This window comes from Anopheles nili, chromosome 2 (genome assembly GCF_943737925.1).
Source record: "Anopheles nili chromosome 2, idAnoNiliSN_F5_01, whole genome shotgun sequence".
Taxonomy (NCBI): domain Eukaryota; kingdom Metazoa; phylum Arthropoda; class Insecta; order Diptera; family Culicidae; genus Anopheles; species Anopheles nili.
Window position 1 is genome coordinate 20,656,892 of NC_071291.1, and position 21,777 is coordinate 20,678,668.

A 21,777-nucleotide genomic window follows, 5' to 3' on the forward strand; every position below is an offset into this window, starting at 1 on the left:
TGTAAGAGTGTTACTCATATTGGATGTTCAGAGTTAATGGTGTTCGTTTTGTCTCTTTGCAGAATTAAATATCATACACTGTGATTTGAAACCTGAAAATATACTACTATGTAATCCAAAACGATCAGCAATTAAGATAGTAGATTTTGGCAGCTCCTGTCAACTGGGACAACGGGTAAGTTTAGCGAGGCTAAGGCTTTTTGTAAATGATTAATTTAAAATTTTACATTTTTTTGCAGATATATCAATACATACAATCACGTTTCTACCGATCGCCGGAAGTACTGTTAGGGATACCGTACGACTTGGCGATCGACATGTGGTCCCTCGGATGCATCCTGGTCGAGATGCACACCGGCGAACCACTGTTCTCCGGCTCGAACGAAGCCGATCAGATCAATCGAATTGTGGAAGTACTCGGCATGCCACCGAAGCACATTCTCGATCAGGCGCACAAAACACGCAAGTTCTTCGAAAAGCTACCGTCGGACGGCAGCTACGTGCTACGGAAGACGCAAAACCAGCGCAAATACAAGCCACCCGGTTCACGTAAACTGCATGACATCCTCGGCGTCGAAACGGGCGGTCCGGGCGGCCGAAGGCTTGGTGAACCGGGCCACAGCGTATCCGATTATCTAAAGTTTAAGGACCTCATCCTGAGAATGCTGGACTACGACCCGAAAACCCGGGTAACACCGTACTATGCCTTGCAACACAACTTCTTTAAGCGAACCTCCGACGAAAGCACCAACACGGCCAACACGATCAGCTCGCTCAGCACTAGCCCGTCAGTCAGCACGCAAGATCAACCCAGCCATGGTGAGTATGATCAATTGCGCTTGCGAGGCAAGATGCTGCCTATACCACCGCCTGCTCTGCACGACGATAAAACTACCGTGAAAGTCCACTATCTAGCTTCCCATACCTGCGCAACTTCCTCTTCAGCCGGTTCCTCTTACTATTCATCCTCCTTCCTCGGCGCTAAGCGTGACGATCGCCACAGCTCTGTTCGCCATTATCAAGAAAAAGCTAAACCCAAACCAAAAACAATCCATTCTGCGATGGTGTCCTCATCGTCATCTTCGTCCGCGTCATCTGCGTCATCGTCATCTGCGTCATCACTATCTGCCTTAGCGTCTGCTTCGGCTTCGGCATCTTCGGCCACATCCTCATCCGTATCGACTGTTGGTGGTGTTAGCGGTGACGGTAGTGGTGTTGAAGGTATTAGATCAAGAACAAATATAAAGGCAGGATTTGACAAAACGGTCCAGCCAGAGCTTGGTGATCGTTTAAAAAAAATACACATCGTGCATCAATCGGCAGGTGTGAAGTCTTTTCTGGCGTCTTCCAATAATAAATAAAAGCTGTTGGAAGATTTGATGCCAGCGTGTTACTAAATCAGAATCATTCTGCGTTACGTTTTGCCGATTTACTTTTATTTTTGCATTTGAGATAAGCAGCTAATGATCAGCGGAACTCAATTAAAATAAGAAGATTTTTTTTTGTAACACGTGATGCAAAAGAGCGCTGTGAACATCGGAGCTTTGCTGCTTGGAAAGGTGAATCGGAAGTACAAATTCAACTCGTGTGACTAGAGTGTTTAATTGCGAGCTTTTGAATGCGATCTTTCACTACACTAACAGTGAAAAACGAGCTGTTACATTTTAGATCCGTGTGAGAGTTTGATTTAGTTTGTGATGTGAAAACACCTTTAACATCTCATAAGTCGCCAAATAACTTTCCGTTTTTTTTGTAAATGTTTAAAAATATAGTATTCCATTTAAAAACAGTACGTAATGACGTACGGTTTACATAAGCAAGTGTTTACCTATAAATGGCGGTCGTACCACACAGTGCTTACGATTCTTTCTTCTCTTCTCTCTCTCTCTCTTTATATGTATATTCCTACCCATGATTGCTTTCTAACAATTAACATGCATTTCCCTCGCACGTTCTCGGGCGTATACATCGGCAGAAGAGCGTCGATGACTCGAAACGGAGGAGAACAGCCGGCAACAGCAAGCGCAACCGCAACCTTCGGCTCCTAATGTGCACCGTAATAACAGTAATAAATAGAATCAAGTTGTGCTCGACAATTTTGCAACCATTTTCTGCTAACTCAATACAAATAACAAGCAGCTATACAAAAAAGAAAGAAGCAAGTGGAAAATAGGAAGATTGGTAGAATCCGTGGCGCTAGGCAGCATGGCTAACTAGTGAAAGACCCGGCGCGACATAGTCTCTTACGATTGAGTAGAGTTAAGAACAAAACCACCATCATTTATCGCTATCTTATAGGTATCAGCAAATCTCTAGCACATTGAGGGCAAACGTTTTTTTAGGAAAAAATAAAAACAAAACTGGCCAAGATTTATGCCGAAAAATTGAACAAATCCCGTTTGGAGTGTAAGCGAGAGGGCATCAGAAGCAGACAAAGATACTAGTGGGAAAACAGAGAATCAACTGAGAAGAGCAATAATTAAGTGACACGGTTAAAATAATGGTTATTGATAATGTAAGCAAAGATACATTATCCTTGCATCTTCAGGAAATCCATCATTCATCGTCACGCTCATTCTGGGATCTTCCATATGTGTGTTTTTGTGTATTTATTTTTTTTATTTAAGTAAAAACAGTATTTTTGGTTGTTGCGTTGAAGGAAGATGGGATTCATTAGTTGATTTTCAAATGACTGAGTTACGAAGCACTGGGAACATATACTTAAGCATCGCTTGAGAAAAGATAGGAGGCTACGCCGAAGTGCAAATAAGACAAATGAAACTGAACCTGACGAAAATCTGCGGTGTCAAAGCGAGAGCTATTGTACATTGCAGCATTATGATTGTACGATACAAACGAAACAAATAATTACAGAAATAATATACAACCATACAACAGGGGACAAAGAGGAATCTTTTTTAATGCCGATAAAATACAAAATATGAAAGTACACGCATACAGATAAATGAAATGGGAGTAAACCGGACAAATACAAGCAGAGCAGAAATGAGCTATATTTAAAGAAAGGGAATAGCATCCAAATAAGACATTTGTGCTCCATTTAAGAAAGCAAACATGCGAATCGTAGTTATTCATCATGAAGTAAGGTGCAGACAACTGTGAGAGTGTAACGAATGAACGAATTAAGGGCATATATGAAGATTAGAGTGAATGAGCCATCAAATGATTGTGACAAAATTGATCCTTCAGCATGAATAGACATTTCAATCGACAGAGTGAAGTGGAACCACTTTAGTGAAAAATAAACACAACAAACATACGTTAAGTAAGACAAACACAAATAAAAACAGGTACCAGAAGACTTTAGAATGTAGTGCACTTGAATGCCGACGGTATATTTAGATACAAAAGAAGAGGAAAACTCACACACCAAGGCATTTCGAAAATATAACAGACAACATTCGGCTCACGCTGACTTCAACCGATCACGACACAATTACGACAGGATATTGGACATCATCATTTGGATCATACTCGAATGCTTCAATTGTGTACGTACACACCTTTGGATAGCAAATGTTATTTGTGTGGATGTGCATGCATGATGAGACCAGCGTTGGACGAATCCTTGATGTAACAAATCCTTGACAAACGCGCTGCGAACAAACTGTCTTCTTCCATTGTATTACGTGGAACATAGGCAACTGATAAGAACGAAAGTTTTAAGTATACTTAACAGCATATAGCCGTTGTGTTGAGCGAACATTTCAACATAGTACAATCTTTAACCAACTACAATAAACACAACCGCATTTAGTACGATACGTTCCATGTAGCAATCGATTACGTGCATATGTTTCCTAGAACCCCAACCGTGCTGTAACATAGGACAAATTGTAGAATCAAAAGATTTTAACTCATCTTCCGGATTCCTTCATTACTAACATTAGTCCGACTGCGAACTGGTTGTACATGTAGCATTGCGATGGCACAGGGATTAAGTTACAAGTTTGGAAGGAATATGGAATAATGTGCATAATTACTATAAAAATGCAGCAAACGCAAAACTATTCAATACTATTATGATTATCGAAATCTGCATCATGTTATTACTTCCATCATCTCTCTACACGTACACAGGATCATTATCTTTCACACGCATACACATACACGTAAGAGACGTAGGGCAACGGTAGAGGTACTTTCGAAGGATGCAAACAGAACCAAACCTGAACTACAAGTACCATACATGCAAAATAGAATAAATAGGAGAAGAAAAGGATCGGACCGAGCAGGCCATGTGGCAGTGCTGTATGCATGGTTTGTTGATGGCTACTTGGATTTAGCGAACATTGTTGCAATCGATGTACTTAGGGGAGAGATATTGATACCGAATTATGATGATCGAGGAAGTTAAGCAAGCAATAGCAGAGAATCAAATGTAACCGTGAATGCCAAATTGCAGACTAGAAGTAAACTAAGCACTTAAACGAAAAACGCATACTTCATGCGAACCGTAAGCAGTTCCACTCCGTCGATAGGAACGGATCTGCTTGAACAGGGTAAATGAAACATAGAAGCAACATAACAGAGCGTAGGGAACGACACGATGGTGGAGGCCAGATTCTTCTTACTATTTCATGGGTAATATTTGTCTCTTACTTATAGTAACAAAATGTTGGCTTTTGAACTACTTCTCAGTGTGTTCCGTTTTATTGCACTACTATTGATTTCTTATCGTCAATCATATGACGAATTTTTCCTTTTTTATTTTGTTCGTTGACTACATAGCGTAGATTTATTCATGATTGCTTGAATATCTTTGGTCCCAATTAGGTACAGCACAATACTTTTTTCCTGTTCGTTTTATGTTATCCTTAATTGCATGCTCTTTATGGTTCCGCTTTGCTCATTCTATCACACGTTCGGAGCGATGTGTAACTAATTTCTATTTTTCACTTTTCTTTAATCGACTGTCTGTCGGCAGGTCTATCATCACTACACCAGCAGCAATCGTCTCAGCCACCCAACCAGCAGCAACAGCAGACACAACCAAAATCGCAACAGCAAACGCTCGTTCTGCTAGCGCAACCGGCAGCAGTCGGGGCAAATGGAGCGCATAGTAACGCCGGTAACATGACTGGAAATGGCACCATAGCTGCTAGCAGTACAGTCAGCTGTGGAAATGTTGGAGCTTCTGCACCGGGAGCAATTGGTACTGCGGTTAGCTCTGCTAATGTACCTTCCTCGTCCTACCCGTCAGCCATGGACTGTGATCCACCGGCAGCGTCTAACCTTCCCCATCAGTCGGCAGCTCATCATGGCAGCTCTTCAGCAAGCCGATACCCGAGTACAGGCGCTGCTGCAACGAGCGCCGCTCCGTCGCATTACCATCGGAGTCGATACTTAGTCCAACATCAGCCACAGCAGCAGCCACAAGGACAGCACCATCAACAACCTCCAGCGTCTCACTTGGGATTAAGCGCGGGACCCAGTGTGATGGTGGTGGGTGGAGGTCACAAAAATTATGCGCCTGCATCGTTACCATTGGATCTCGGCAGTCACATGGCGTCATCGCTCGGTGGACTGATTATACCTGATCACCATTCGGCAGCGGCCATGTCCGGTAGCTTCTTGGCGCACAATTTACCCCTGTCCGGTGGTCCTGGCAGCATTGGTGGTGTTGCAGTGGGAGGCGGTTACGCGCCGTTCTCGATGACCGATGCCATGCTGATGGCGTCAGCTGGTGCCGGCATCGGGTCGGTAAGCGTCGACACGTTTGGAGCAGGCAACAGTTTAGGCGTGATCGGGGGTCCTATCGGGATAGGTCCGGTGACCGGGGCCGGTCCCGCGTCGCTCGTAGTCGGATCTTCAACAGTGGCTGCTGTGGCCGCAGCGAGTGTCAGTGGGAGCGGTCACCATCTCATTGGCGGCACTGGAAGTAGCATTAGCAATAGTAGTAGCAGTAGCAGTAGTAGTAGTAGTACTAACGGAGGTGCAGGAAATGGAGCAGGTGGTGGCGGTGTGGTCGCTGCTAGTGCTAGTGGTGGTTCGGGAGGAAACGGCGCTGTTAGTAATAGCTCTATAGGACATGTAAGGGGGCCTCCAGGAGGTGCATCTAGCGATCGGGATGAGTCGTCGCCTATGGTTGGTGTTTGCGTTCAGCCAAGTACAGTTATCATTCATTGACACACACACACATACACTCACCCACACATACACCTAGAAGAAGAAAAATAGTATCCTCAAAATCGATTCGACGAGTCAAGTGAAAGTCGTGATCCGGAAGCCTCATGGTCATTCATTTCAATCATCCGCCTTTAAGCACGCATTACAGTCTCCGACATAGAACTTGGGTTTATCGAGATTGTCGCCGTAACGGATACCAAAATCACCCATGCTTTTGGTCGAATAATGCGCGCAACATATAAACGCTCCGATTTTCTTGGAGTGCATTCGATTCGACATCAGCCAAATGGGTGTGGGAATAAAGTGACTGCTTTTTTCAATGGTGCAAAGTTATTCGACCGATCCACCATACAACGTAGGTTATTAGTTTGGAAGGATTTGGACCATTTTGGCCAATCCTTGGTCGTGGCAGGTTTCGCTGCTACTCAACTAAGAGAGGAAGATAGAAGAAACAAATGCATGGACTTGTAGATGTTGCAAACAGTTTTTCAAGAAAACAAAAGGTTAAAAAAAAACAAAATGTTTTGCTAATGGTACTGCCAAGTAACAATCGGTTTGGAGCAACATGCTACCACATACACTCACACACATACACCCATTCTATGTGGGGCATAATTATTATACGTGGAAGTTTTTTTAAGCGCTTAAAAGAGATTGGAGGTAGTCTGATGTTCTCGTCCATAAGTCCAAATGGTAACGATGTGTTCCGAAGGATTAAACAAATTCCTATTACTACCAATGCCTGTGTTCTCCGAGCAATGAATGGAATGGAAGCGCAATGGAAGAGATGAAAGAGGCGATAGATCTTCGCGTAAATGAACTGATCGTAATTGTGAAGTAGTATGCTTCACTCGCATACACGAAGGTAGTCCTGGTTTATACATATTTGTAAGATTTTGAATAATTCACACTTGAATAATATTTATCCCTTGCATCTCTAAGCGACTAATCTTTGGAGGGTGAACTTGGGTTTTTATGGGTTCCAAACCATTGCTTGCTAGAGTTATGAAGCCTTGAAACGGTTCGTTTGTAGAACTGAAACGCAGATGAAAATTGCAATGTTTCACGGAATTGTGCATTATCGGCAGTGCAATAGCAGATCAAGCTCATAATGACGAGCAAAATGCATGTCTCTAAGCTGGAACAGTGCTATTAAATGGTTGAGGGTGATTATCTATTGAAAAACGTATTCTGCTCTTGACATACTATTGCTTTTCAAGTATAAAAAATCAGGTAGCTTTAGCATGCGGGATGTATTAAAAAAACATTTGAAAATTTTCACTCCAATGCTTTCTTCATTCCTGGCTGTATTTGAAGGCTACTATTAGTATCATCTTTCATACAGCTAGGATACATATTCTCGTTTTCCGATGATCTTTTTATGGAACAATCTGTTGTTTTCTGTTAACGTTTGGGATAGACGTGTTTTTGCATGAAACTAAGCTTTGTTTATTGGTACATTTCAGATGGGTATTTTTTGCTCGAGTTGTGCATGATTCGCCATTTACATTTGTTGCTTTGTGCAGTGCTAGTTTTTTTTAGCTAGCAGTGCTGTTTTAATGTGGTTGATCATCATAATGAGCTAACTGATTTGGTTATTCTTTTTTGTATTGTAGGATTTTCTCAGTCATTGATAATCTCAACAATTTTTTGTCTGCGGATTAGTTTATATTTCTAACTGCTATTCGTTAGAATTTTTGTGAGTACAATGGAATTGTTGATTAGGGTTATATAGCAATGATCATCCGAAAATAAAGTAAAGACTCGATGAGATTATATTTGTCTAATATTCTCACCTATAGCACCAATCAGACAAAGTACTTTTGTTAAAAGATCGTGTGCAGTTTAGTCATTGATCGGGTAAAGTACATATCCGATCATGTTGCTTTTGAGCGGGTCAGGATTTCAATCCGATGCACAGTAAATGCATCTATAATTTACAAGTGGTCGGCATAATGACAGCTTTATCCTAGATAAATCCACATTCGGAGACTTTTTATGTTGGAAAGAAAATTTAATGCTAGTTTCGTTGAACAAGAATCGGAGGAAACGTATCTTTCAAATGGCAACATTTGCGATTGGTTGGATTGAATGGACTTGTTAAAGTGAGAGGGCTTAAGAAAAAAATGATACAAAAACTAAGTAACACTGAAAAATAGAAAACTTAAAATGAGTTTCAAGTGCAAGGCCAGAATGTTTTTTTTGTCTGTTTTCAATTGAGATCGCCACTAAAAAGGGCAATCTTTAACAGCAATGAAGAAAATACGAGAACTTTTCCGTGCATGGAAAACAATGAATGAGTGATGGTACTGAGAAACGCAAATGAACTTGATTGTACATATTAACTGATTAGAACTAATAATAATATCAATAACTGAACTAGTAATATTATTAAAAAAGAAACTGATCGCGAGTGGAGTAAGTCAAATGTCGTTAGATTGCAGCAGCTGCAAAAGGACGGGGAAATGTGGGAATCGAAAACACACACGCTCTTTTTCACTTATACACACACCTACACAAACACACACACATACAATCTCCAGTACATTTAAGTAAGAAAAGTAAGAAAATAACAAAAAAAGAAGCGAAAAGAAATACCATAGGCATATGGTAATAGATCAATAACTAAAGAAAGTAAATTAATTAAATTAATGATACTAAAACAACAGAAAAAATCGTAAAGTGAAAAAAAACTGCATAAGTAATTTAGAAAACAAGTACGGTAGTAACGTGGGAAGGGAAAATGCGTAAAACATAATAAATATTTTGAAGCAAGTAATCAATGAATGTAAGAATCCCGCGTACCACAATTAAGGACAAAAATACAATCGGTATGATAAAAGCCAGGTAAAAAGAAGACTAGACAAAAAATAAAAAGAAAACTCATACACACAATGTAGAACAACACATGATATAGTGAATGGTAAGAATAGTAATAAAAACAACGCAATGAGAAGAGCAGAGAAAAACGCAGTTGAAAGAAGAAGATAGTAACCCACACTGATTCTTCAGACATACACCCATACGCAAGCCGAACGCGACCGATCCTAAGGGTAAGGAAAAGGTAATTTATCTGGTAGGGATGATTGCGAATGGTAATAGTTGTGCAATTCAGTCAGTGAGATTGTGCATTATAACTTTTTAGCCTTGCGTATGCGTGTTTGTATGCGGTTTTGCAGATGGAACATATGTAGGCTATGGTGTAACATAGCGCTTTACTATAACGTGTAAAGAAATGCAAACTACCACACTATAATATAGCAGAAGTAAAGCAAAAAATGGGAAATATGTCGAGTGGAACCATGATCACGAACCAGCAGGGAATATTCTCTCAGCAAGGGAAGAAGAGTTAGAGAAAGATAAAACAACAAGCGATGCAAACAAATGGCATAGGAATACGACAGTTGCATCATCCCAATCCGGAGAGTGTCTGCTTGTGACAGCATCGCCCCTTCGTTGTCTAGTCGTGGAGCAGCGTGGTTGTTGTTAGGGTCAATGCACGGTCATTAAAGTTCTTTCGCGAATGGTATGATGTTGGTCTACTCAGCATTCTTTATGCATCTGTTCTTTCGTTGGAGAGTTTTTAAGTGCGCTTGTTTGCTTCATTTCGAATTTATCATGTTGCAAATGCTAAACATCGTTACCGATGTTTTTTATCGGCACGGTTCAATTGTAAAAAGAAATTTGCATTTGTTTGTTCACCAAATTTTGGCAGTGGAGCTATAAAATAGACGTACGAAGCCTGTGGATCGGCGTTCAGTCATCCCCAAAGCTAGATGCGTCCTGGACTCTGTAGCAAATGGAAAGAAACAAGATGGTATGTTAAAATGTTCAAGGAGACCGAAAATCCGTTTATATTTTTGTTTAATCACACACTATTCCACTGCAACGACGAACATTGAGCTAGAAACACAGGCGTTTTTGATGAAAAGAGAACCCTCTGAATAAGCGCCATGGAAATGGCAATGGCGACAAAGGATCGTGTTTTGCTTGTGGAGAGCAAGGATTGTTTCAGAAGTAATTCTGGATCATCGGAAGTAGAAGCAAAGTAATATCACAAAAACACACACAAAAAGACGATTGACTGCTTACACTTAAGAAGAGCTACACTAAAACTAAACAAACCAATCGAAAATCCCAGATGAAAATGATAACTGCCGCATGAACGAAGGAGAGTAGTAGACAATTCCACTGAGCATAGGACATATGTAGGTGCTAGCTGTGGTTCAAGGTAGGGCGCAAAGTAAGATCAGAGATAACTCAGCGTAAATACAGTAAAATTGCGGCAGGGTAAAGAAAAAAAGAAGAAGTATGATAGGCACGTCGAGAATAAAACTTAAATTATTATATTTATACTCTACACTCACACAAACACATTCATTACCACTTGCGCAGGAAAACAAGATTTTCCCGATTTGTCAGAGTAAACGGATCCTTTCGGACGGAGAATGTTAAAAGAACTAGTTCAGACACTGATAGTTTGAAGGAGCTTGAACAGAAGAAGAGAGCATTGTTTTGGCTTGCGGCGAGAAAAAGAAGGCAAATGCCATACGAATGCTACCGGGTACAAATATGGTTACAAAGCTAGGCACACGTTGAATTTTCGCAGAAAGTCACACAGAGAACGGCAATTTGGCCGGCAACGATTTAACAAATCGCACGAAAATCATGACTGTGTAAAAACAAACGCAAAATCAACAAAATTCCTAAGAAACATGTTAAGGCATTGCGCAACACGCTCGTGCATCAGTGTGCAAGAGCATGAATTCAAATGAATAACGTAAATTAAACAAGAACTAAAGCACCGCCGAAAGTGTAGGATATGCGCGCAACTCTGAAGTGTAGCAATAAAACAAAATGAAACCAGAATTGGTTGCTGCGATTAGACGCAATGTGAAAATAGCGATACATACTGGATAGTTGGCGTGCTAATGCAAAAACAAGTGAAAAGTCGAATGTAATATACAAGCGCGTGATATAATGATAAAGACTCATTGTGCAACATATATCGAAAGAGTGGTGTAAAGAGATAAAAAGAACCATCGTTGTGGGCTTGGAAGAGCCGACATTTGAACGCACTGCTCGATCGCAATGATGGTGAGTAGGCGCAGCAACATTAGAGGAAAGAAAATCATCAATCTGGCAAGCCATACGAGACGTAACGCAAAGGGCAAGTACTTCGTACAAGCAAACTTATCAAGCCCTGTTGTTCGCAAACAGACCTATTGCCCTGCAAAACGGAAAGCGTGCTCGTCCACGTGGGAAGTAAAGATGAAAATGGTAGAGAATGTATGCATGAAAGGAAAACACAAAAGTGAGAAACGGACAAAAATCGATAACAAAAGAAAAACAAACAAGGAAGAACAAAAAAATGTGACGTATAGTGCGTATGAACAGACCGTGATGAAAAGGAATGAACGAGGATAAGGAGTAAAACAATGGCACAGAAATTTTGAAAAATATCTTGTTCTGTTGTACAATAATTTATCGAAATCATGATTACAAGTGTTGATCAACGTTAGTAAGTATTAATACGCCGAGATCGTCAATACGGATCGGATTGAAAGAAATACTATTGCTCTTGGGATATGTCCTTCCGCTGTTTCCATTCGTGAAATGAAGGAGGTGTTTTCTGCTGCCTTCAGCCTACAAAACTTAACATGATGTTGGCACTACCAGCAGTTCTGGTTTCCGGTAGTTTAGTAATATATGCGAATATCCGTTAGTTTAATTAACATTGTTACATAAAAGCTTCTTCCTGCTGCTAAGTACCCCTTGTAATCCTTAAAAAGGAAGAAAACATTAACATCACAAAGCTTGCATCGGAAATACATGACCGATCTCCTTGAATTGTTGATCCGATTGGGGGACAAATTTCGGCATTCACCCTTTAAAAAATGTCCAAAACCACCCCTTAATACTTTCCATCCCAAAGTTCTTTATCATTCTCCCACCTGCTTTTTCGTCCGTTCGATTCTTTTCATGTAACGATTAAAACCAGATGATTTTCCCTAGGTCCCTCACGAAAAGAGGACCTAGTGGCGCGCCGCTGATCGGAGAAGATTTTCGACGACAAATTTTGCTGTCCAAAAACCGACTATAATACTAGGAGAACATGGTGCAAAGAGGTTGCTTCTAACCTGGTATCCATGCGCCACCAGTGTTCTCACTCCCACGCATTTGCCAAATTTGAATGCGCGTTCGTATTACCGTTATCGATATCATCAACTCATATTGCCTCTCGTTCTGGTGCGTGATTATCCGCATCCTATCTCTTTGCGATCGGGCGCTTATGGTTCTAACCGTACTATGGAATTTCGAAGGCCATAATTCATGAAGCAATATTGAAATTTAAATCATTTAGCTGGATTGCCAAGATGTTATTCGAACATAAAATCATGTAAAAGCTGAATGCCTTCAATGTTTGGAGTATAAGTGAATGATTAGTATAGCAATCATGGGCATTGTTTGATGAAATGAAATCAAATTGAAGCGATGAATAATAACAGTATCGATTAATTACGCATTGCTCTATAGTGCAGCGTAGATCGATTGGCCCAATCACGTCGCTCGTCGAGAAAAAGAGAGGAAAGGACCTTTTCACTCGTTTTGGGTCAAAGCTCTTGTGGTTTACCGGTGTTGAACCTAATAACGAGATCAGTGCTAAGCATGCCTTGGCCGCGAACGGTTCTCACACGTGGAAGCATTCAAATAACTGAAGAACTATCGCCGTTTTTTATACCGCGCCGCAACGATAATAACAAAAGTCGATCGGCCATGATGTTTGGTGAAAGTTTCTTCATTTTTTCATTCTACAGAAAAGAACCCTGGTCATCTAGATATTATTTGAAAACAATGTTCAAAAATACAAATTAAATGTTACACATTTGCTTACTCACGATTGCATAATTTATCCATAAAAACGAAGCTTTTCCTTCCAAACCTCCAAGCTCGTACCGAAAACAAGCGATTCAAAAGAATCCTACCGAGTTGCGCGCCGCTGATCGGAGAAGATTTTCGACGACAAGTTTTGCTGTCCAAAAACCGACTATAATACTAGGAGAACATGGTGCAAAGAGGCTGCTTCTAGCCTGGTATCCATGCGCCACCAGTGTTCTCACTCCCACGCATTTGCCGAATTTGAATGCGCGTTCGTATTACCGTTATCGATATCATCAACTCATATTGCCTCTCGTTCTGGTGCGTGATTATCCGCATCCTATCTCTTTGCGATCGGTCGCTTGTGGTTCTAACCGTACTATGGAATTTCGAAGGCCATAAGTCATGAGACAATATTGAAATTTAAATCATTTAGCTGCATTGCCAAGATGTATTTCGAACATAAAATCATGTAAAAGCTGTATGCCTTCAATGTTTGGAGTATAAGTGAATGATTAGTATAGCATTCATGGGCTTTGTTTGATGAAATGAAATCAAATTAAAGCGGTGAATAATAACAGTATCGATTAATTATGGATTGCTCCATAGTGCATCGCAGATCGATTGGCCCAATCACGTCGCTCGTCGGGAAAAAGAGAGGAAAGGACCTTTCTACTCGTTTTGGGTCAAAGCTTAGAGATCAGTGCTAAGCATGCCTTGGCCGCGAACGGTTCTCGCACGTGGAAGCATACAAATAACTGAAGAACTATCGCCGTTTTTTATACCGCGTCGCAACGATAATAACAAAAGTCGATCGGCCATGATATTTGTTGAAAGTTTCTTCATTTTTTCATGCCACAAAAAAGAACCCTGGTCATCTAGATATTATTTGAAAACAATGTTAAAAAATACAAATTAAATGTTACACATTTGCTTACTCACGACTGCATAATTTATCCATAAAAACGAAGCTTTTGCTTCCAAACCTACAAGCTCGTACCGAAAACAAGCGAATCAAAAGAATCCTACCGAGTTGCGCGCCGCTGATCGGAGAAGATTTTCGACGACAAGTTTTGCTGTCCAAAAACCGACTATAATACTAGGAGAACATGGTGCAAAGAGGCTGCTTCTAGCCTGGTATCCATGCGCCACCAGTGTTCTCACTCCCACGCATTTGCCGAATTTGAATGCGCGTTCGTATTACCGTTATCGATATCATCAACTCATATTGCCTCTCGTTCTGGTGCGTGATTATCCGCATCCTATCTCTTTGCGATCGGTCGCTTGTGGTTCTAACCGTACTATGGAATTTTGAAGCCCATAATTCTTGAGGCAATATTGAAATTTAAATCATTTAGCTGCATTGCCAAGGTGTATTTCGAACATAAAATCATGTAAACGCTGTATGCCTTCAATGTTAGGAGTACAAGTGAATGATTAGTATAACATTCATGGGGTTTGTTCGATAAAATGAAATCAAATTGAAGCGGTGAATAACAACAGTATCGATTAATCACGCATTGCTCCATAGTGCAGCGTAGATCGATTGGTCCAATCACGCCGCTCGTCCAAAAAACGAGAAGAAAGAATCTTTCTACTCGTTTTGGAACTAATCTAGTTATACGGCTGTTGAGCCAAACATTGTTAGCAGAACTGATCATGTCTTTGCCGCAAACGGCTTCTGTACACGGCGATTTTAGCAAATACCTGAAAAGCCATCGTTTTCGGGAGGATTTTTGCATCGCAACGGGTAACGATAATAACAGGAACAGGTAAAAATAGGTGAAAAATTAGGGCCGATTGTGGAATATCTATTCCAATTCATTTTATTTTATTAGAATCAATCTACAGGTTACTTAGAAGTTTACCTGCGGCCGGTAATGCGTCTGTAGTTTGTTCGCCTTTACACCGACCTGCTGCATTAGCTTGGCATGCTGCCGCTTCATGACATGCATGTCACGTGCGTTCCGTGCCGCAGCTTCCTGCTGCGTGGATGTCCAACCGAGGGAACGGTATTGCGCTAACACCTTATGCAGCTTTTGGGTCGATTTCTTCACTACAACTGCTCGGTTTGGGTTAATGCGTTGCTTGTAGTAACGCAACAGTGAGCGGTGTCCTATCACATTGCCGGAAGGCAGCACAAGCTGGTACTCGTCCCCATCGAGAGCCGTCGAAGTTTCCAGTTCCGCATCCACATCCATGCCGTCCTCGTGATCAGGATAACTGCTGCTGTAATCATAGAAATCTACATACTCTGCCAGTGCAGCGCCCTCGTGCAGCATTTTGCAATGGCCCTTCTCCTTCATGTGGTTGCGCACCGCATCCATCGAGTAGAACGTTCGGCCACGCTCGTTACACCACAAACAAATGTTGTCGCGGCAAACCTTTTCCGCTAGGTACGTTAGCAGACCTTCCACATCGATGCAATACTCGGCGTCGGGGATAAAAAACGAATGCGTTATGGACATGTGCTTGATATTGCCTAGCAGATCGTCACTGTGATGCGGACAAAAGATGCAGTCGTTTCGTTCGATGGGATTTTCAAACTCCACGTCTTCCCACCCATCTGAGTCATCTTCATCGCCCATTTCTTCATCAGCTTCCGTATCGGCTGCGGCCGCCGAAGCGGCCCGGGTTGCAGCTCGCGTCGACTTAACTGACACCTCCAGTTCCGTTTCCATCGCGCTCGCTGCTGAGCTGCTATCACCAATCGTTGGGTTACTTTGGGCAAGGAACAGCTTCAAATTGTCTTTGTGTTTCCGGCTGTCCAGATGGTTGTCGTGGGCATTTTTGGATTTGAACACCTTACGACACGCTTTGCAGTAGAGCGACTGGTCTTCTAGGGCAGCTGCGTCTTCTGATTTTTGTTGGTTAAGACGTTTCTCGAACTCTTCTATCGTAACCGGTGGTAACTCTGCTAGTTTGCGCTTCAAATTGTACCGATGCCAGTGAGTTTTGTAGTGCTCTCGTTGCATTTCCGCCGTCGCAAAGCGTACTCCGCAATTCAGACACGTAAAACTCGACATTTTAAGTATACTAGGAGTGTGGTCAGCGACGAACGAAGAAGTATGAGCTAATTCAAACAAAAACGAAACTTTTACAGAGCTTTGTATAGCGCGCTGTACCTATGTTTTACGTATTTTATCACAAGCAATGTTTGCAAAAGAAATCAGCAGAGTTTAACAAGTTTGTGCAATGTGTTTTTTGTTGACATATTGTTGACAGTAGGTTATTACAAAATGGAAAGGTTAGGTCTCCTCTATTTCAAAACGCAGTCATATTGCATAGCCCGATGACAGTTGCTTCTCATTTTACACTTAAATTTAAACAAATTTATATTCCAATTTCAACAATATTCAGTTCACATTCAAATTATGATACATTTCACTATATTCTGAGACAATTATGGTTTGCGACAGTTTGTTGATATTATTTATTTTGGTCGTAGCGACGACCACATTACATTGATAGTTGAATGAATCAACATGATTTTAAATTTCCAGAATATCATCCAACCACTGTTGAATGTCTTCTTTCGTTTCCTTCGCAGAGCTTTGCTGTACTTTCGATCCAGCTGGTTTAACACTATCAATAGGAACTCTTTTAACATCAGCTGAATCAGCATTAGGGTTCACTGTAAGTCGGCTCATTTTTGCTTCTGCTGTGTTGATGCCTACAGATTTATCAGAATTTTGCTCAACAGCCGGATCCGGAATTTTTGTTTTAACGTCTGCTGCAGAAACAGATTTTGGAGCGCTTAGTTTACCGATAAGACACGGCACAGGTTGAGGCTTTTTGGAAACTGACATTTTTTCGCTATGCTCCGAAGGTATTGCTCCTGATTTCTGAACTCCGGCCTGCTGATACTTTCTTGTATTAAGCTCTGATTTTTGACGCATTAAATTGAGCTCCAATGTGGTAAAAAGTGACTGCTCGTACTGGTGCCGCTCATAAAAAGGAATACAACTAAAACTAGCGTTCAACAGTTTTGTATCAATTCGAAAGTAATCACTATAGCAATTCTTTTGATCCTCTCCTGGAAGCTCAGTGTCCGAATTAAGCCAATGTTTTTCAGTGCTCAGCAGAAAATGTCCACCACTGGATGGAGGTAGCTCCAAAAGATGCTCAAAATCTGCCGCTTGTAGCTGTTCGTCATCCGAGTCGCTATCGCAACTGGGTGGATATTGTTCCTCGCTCCAGTTCTGTTGAATATCTCTCTTTTTATACCGTTGGGAATCTACTACGACGAGAGGTGCTGTATGCTGAATCGCAGGCGTTTCTTTTGGTGTAGCACTTTTTTGTTTCGCGGGATTCGGAGGGTGAGCTGATTTGTGGAATTTATCTTGTCGGCGCTTAGCCTGAAATGGAACAGCTTAATCAGTTGAACAGCTTTACTAATATTACGATTGCTTTTTGTTCTTCTTACCGCGTAGGATGATTTATCCATTATTATGAAACGATGTACGCGTTACTGAAATAAACAGTGTATCAATAGGATCCATTCACATTGTTTGCGCACCAATCATTCATTTCTTTAAATGGAAAACAATAACCCTTATTTATATCATATTCCACGATTCCGTTGGTTTTAGTTGATCTGCATGTGTTTTACATCTTTTGAAACTTAATATTCGAAACTGAAAGTTATACTAATCATTCATGGCCGAGCATTCTCTTATTACTATGAACATCATATAACTGTTAGCAATTCAATGATTAAAACAAAACATTAGGTGAACTTTAAAATTAGGCCTATGTATTGTAGACAATATAAAATAATGATACATGAATGTTAAATGTTAAAAATGATACATGAGCGATGCACACGATGTATGGCGAATTAGCAATACTTGAATTTTAACCCATGTTTGTTTTGTTTACTAAGAAGATGTACATCTGGATAGATTTAACATAATTTAAAAATAATATTTGCTCGGAAACACTTACAAAAACAAGCGATTGAACTGAACTTCCATAGACAAAGTTTGGCATTATAAATGTCAAATGCGGCAATTATGACGTTTTTTTTGTTTTGAGCATTTAACCAGTAACCGTTATTTTAACTAACGTAATATTTTACTAAATTCCGACCAAGTTTTTCAAGTTTCTTATATTGATTACAAGCTAGAGTATTGGTAGGCAACTAGTCATATTATTGCTTTGTGAAACTTCTCCTCTCAAACTTTGTGTCACGACGACCGAAACTGGAGTTATACAACATATTCATAATTTCAGGACTCACATACGCCTCATGATCTTTGTTCAAAATCGAAGAAACCCTTGGTTAGCCGCGATCGAGAAGAAGATGTTCAGACAGATTTCAAAAAAGTTCTTGAGCAATACACCAGCCAGAGAACAATTTATTTTCCCGAGCACATTGTTTCAACGTTCTTTATAATCGTTTCAAATTGGCTAATGCATGAACGAGTGGCGCTCATAGTCATGTGCTCACAGAATTCATTACGGTTTTCGTATGCAATTCCGTTTACTTATTCCGGTTGTTTCAATGTAGCTTACTAAAGTAGGACATAAGGCTTTAAGTTGCTTCTCCTGCAAATAACTAAAGTCAAGGAGTAACAGTTCAAAAACGAAATGATACAGGTGGGCCAAGAATGGAAAACTTTTGCATCGTACCGTTTATAAAACCTTAGCAAGGAAGAAGAAGTCTAATTATAAGTAGCTCGCCATAATACTTCACAGTGTCCATTATTATCTAAAAATGATTCAAACAAAATAAAATACAAAATCACATAATGACGGTTAATTCAAACAATAGATGCTGCGAATAAATATAATCGTAATGAACATATTTAAAAGCGCACATAACTGTTTGAAATAATTGAGTTTAAACAATTTTTCGCGCACTGCATGGGCAAATCTGAAAAATTGGCATTAGTAACAGGAGAGCATAAAGTAAGAGTAAACATTTTATCCTGATTGATACTAACAATCTGTGCTACAAAAATAATTTTCGTATAACACAAACATCGTACCGCAGTACGAAAGATTTCAAATCTGGCGCATAGATGACGCTAATCATAAGCATGAAACATTTCAATAAGATAATTTGAAATGTGTCTCTGATTTGTAAAGCGCCACCTATGAGCGAATAGCGGGGAGCTCATACAGCGCCACCTATTTTTCAAACTGAAAAGCATTATTTTAAAGCGTCTCATTCGGTTGAAGCGTTCTGTTTAAGCGTTTTTAAGTGTTTATATTTTTAAATTTGCTATCTCTTGGCTAGTATGGTCTCCTGTTACTTTTTCGTGAAATTTTCACCGTTTCAACTTTGAAGTGCTCGATCAAATTTTACCCTCCTTTATTATTATTTTAATTCCACTTTGGCCAAACAATGTGGTATATCACTTTTACGCATGCACCATGAATGAGCAAGCGCTCGATGAGCTTCATGATGCAATAATTTATCCTTTGATGGAATTTTTTTAACAAAGCTCACGATGTACCGGCCGATGTCAAATATGTATTGTCACAAACATAGAACAGGCACAAAATGAACACCCAAATATCGCTCTAGAGGGTCATTTTTGTTTCGTTGCATCAACAACAATCACTACGCTACGTTTGTTCCTGGTACACGCTATCGAAAGCTGTTGGTACCGATATTAAATTCCTCTTTTTATTTCCCGACCGGAGCCGTGCAATGTTAGGGTGACCGTGTTGAGCAATCGAAAAAAAGAAGCGCATATCACCGTAATTGAAGTGACTCGAAGCCACTCGAAATCCAATTTCCCGTCCATGCTGTGATCTAAGCAAGAGATCTTTCTGCGCTTTGGGAACAAACAACAAATGATCGTGCCTGCTGTTGTATTGAAATTACTGGTTGGAGAAGCGATAAAACTAGGACAAATAAGAACTAGAACGAAATATAACTATCATGTAGAACAGAGTTAGGGAAACCAAAGCGAATAAGAGAAAACGAGTGAGTTTGATTATCAAATACATTGGCTCTTTGTAAAAGGGCTCTGAAAAAATCTCTTATGCGTTCTTGTTGTAATTTGTTTTGCACAAAAAATAGCAAACAAAGCCTAAGAAGAGGATTTTTGACATCTATTGCACGGGGTAGATTATGGACACATATTTACGAGTCTTTTTCTGTTACATGCATGAATCACATAATAAATTAAATGGGGTTATATGATCTGCTTTGCATTTGAACTACCTACGCTAATAAAGCTACAGGTGATTAACACGCAAGGGGATGCAAAGGGATTAACATTTTTAGCTCTTCGCATTCTTCCAGCCCTTTTGATTGATGCCGTACTTTTTATTAGGGAGAGAGAGAAAGAGAGAGAGAGAGAGAGGTGATTGGGATGAAAGAGAAAATAATAAAAAATAAATACAATTATGATAAAGTACTTAGAGTTACTTACGCAGCAAAACACGGTTTTCCTTATTCACTCTCACCCTCCTCCCATATCTATCTCTCTCTCTCTCTCTCTCTTGCATGCTGTTAGCGCCCAATTAATCTTTTATTCCGCCTCCTTCCCACCGAACTCGCCGATCCCCTCCCCCCGTAAGCCGATCAAAACATAATGTTCCTTCGACAAAGTTACGCCTGATTATTATTTTAAGCGCGTATTTTCTCTCTCTCCCTCTCTCTCTCCGACGGTGAAAAACTCCGACACGATAATAATGATTGCGCGCCAGCTTTAGCGTATATTTCCATCGCCGATTTCGCCCCAAAATGGATTGAAAAGCGGACACGGAACGGAGCAAAAAAAAAGGGCGAAGGAAAAATCTCCAGATCGTCATGGCAACCGCGGATTGCTGCGATTGTGCGCGCGTGTGTCTCGGTGTGTGTGCGTGTGTGTGTACTCGCTGGGGCAATAATAAAAATCGATGTCACGCTGCAGCTTGCGCCAAGCCCAAGGTGGCCCAGGTGGTGTCGATGAAAAACGCCACCCACGGGCGTGATCGGTGTGGCAGGGCGGAATTGATTCATTTATTTCCATTTTTTCTTGCTGCTGTTGCTGTTCTTGTTGTTGTTGTTGTTGTTGTTGATGCTTTTGTTTCGCTCGTCTCGTCGTCACAGAGCCGTGGATGCTTCGTTTGGTGCGGGTAATTCCGGACCCGTTACAAATAAGGTGCAAATTCATCATCCATCCGGTGAGTGGTTTTCCTTCCGATTGTGCCCAGCGAGAGACAGAGCGGGCCTGAGGACTGAGAAAAATCCACCACCACCACGGGGGCGGGGATCCGTGGGTTGGAGTGATTAATTTTGGTGCTGCGATTGATTTGCTTCGGTCACCAATTGTGTGGTTCAGCGAAATGCCGATCGAACGATGTGGGTGGGAATGATTATCTCGTGGGATAAAAAAAAAACACATCCTTCCCGATGTGGTTTTGCTAACCCCGTGGGGTGGAATGTTTTGGAATGCCGAACCCGGAATGGTTTCAGAACGGAGAATTCTGCCGGAACTGTGGCTGGCAGTGGTTGAATTAATTACACGCGGTGATAACTCGGACCTCGGCTCGATGGTGAAGAACCACGTGGCCGTGATAAAGATTGATGCTGTGTATTACGCGAGAGGCGAGCTTTCCCTGACAAACGTCAAAGGAAGTGCGCTTGGATAATGTATGCATGAGTGAATTTGCATGGGCTGCTTCCAGCTGGCGGTAATGCGGTTTGACGGAATTTTCGGAGGTTCGCAAATAATACGCAGCGCAGGAGAGCAACATATGCATGTGCCTGGATTTCCCTCGGACGCAGGTGGGTAGAGTGGGTTC

The 21,777-nt window shown here is 41.0% G+C and overlaps 3 protein-coding genes across 3 annotated transcripts in view; 1 reads left to right on the forward strand and 2 right to left on the reverse strand.

The window, feature by feature from the left end:
* LOC128731652 (serine/threonine-protein kinase minibrain) overlaps positions 1–6,642 on the forward strand; it is a 37,546-nt gene extending 30,904 nt beyond the window's left edge. The window contains exons 8-10 of the mRNA XM_053824787.1: positions 63–175; positions 240–819; positions 4,949–6,642. Coding sequence (XP_053680762.1) covers positions 63–175; positions 240–819; positions 4,949–6,150 — 1,895 coding nt within the window. The 3' untranslated portion in view covers positions 6,151–6,642. The remainder of the gene's footprint in view (positions 1–62; positions 176–239; positions 820–4,948) is intronic.
* An 8,198-nt stretch (positions 6,643–14,840) lies between these two features.
* LOC128732040 (cytoplasmic 60S subunit biogenesis factor ZNF622) lies at positions 14,841–16,058 on the reverse strand. The gene has a single exon (XM_053825202.1). It carries the CDS (start codon positions 16,053–16,055, stop codon positions 14,886–14,888), a length of 1,170 nt encoding a protein of 389 aa, XP_053681177.1. The 5' UTR covers positions 16,056–16,058; the 3' UTR covers positions 14,841–14,885.
* Positions 16,059–16,431: 373 nt separating this feature from the next.
* Positions 16,432–17,476, reverse strand: LOC128720403 (uncharacterized). Its single transcript, XM_053814071.1, has 2 exons — positions 17,456–17,476; positions 16,432–17,387 (listed from the first exon to the last, which is right to left on the reverse strand). The coding sequence occupies exons 1-2, from the start codon at positions 17,474–17,476 to the stop codon at positions 16,521–16,523; spliced, it is 888 nt and encodes a 295-aa protein (XP_053670046.1). The 3' UTR covers positions 16,432–16,520.
* Between the last annotated feature and the right edge of the window lie 4,301 nt (positions 17,477–21,777).

Bases quoted from the DNA above. Each gene is read 5' to 3' on its own strand.
- LOC128720403 (XM_053814071.1), bottom strand. From the start codon at position 17,476: ATGGATAAATCATCCTACGCG. The intron at 17,388-17,455 runs GTAAGAAGAACA...GTTCCATTTCAG, and splicing joins TGGATAAATCATCCTACGCG to GCTAAGCGCCGACAAGATAA.
- LOC128732040 (XM_053825202.1), bottom strand. From the start codon at position 16,055: ATGTCGAGTTTTACGTGTCTGAATTGCGGAGTACGCTTTGCGACGGCG.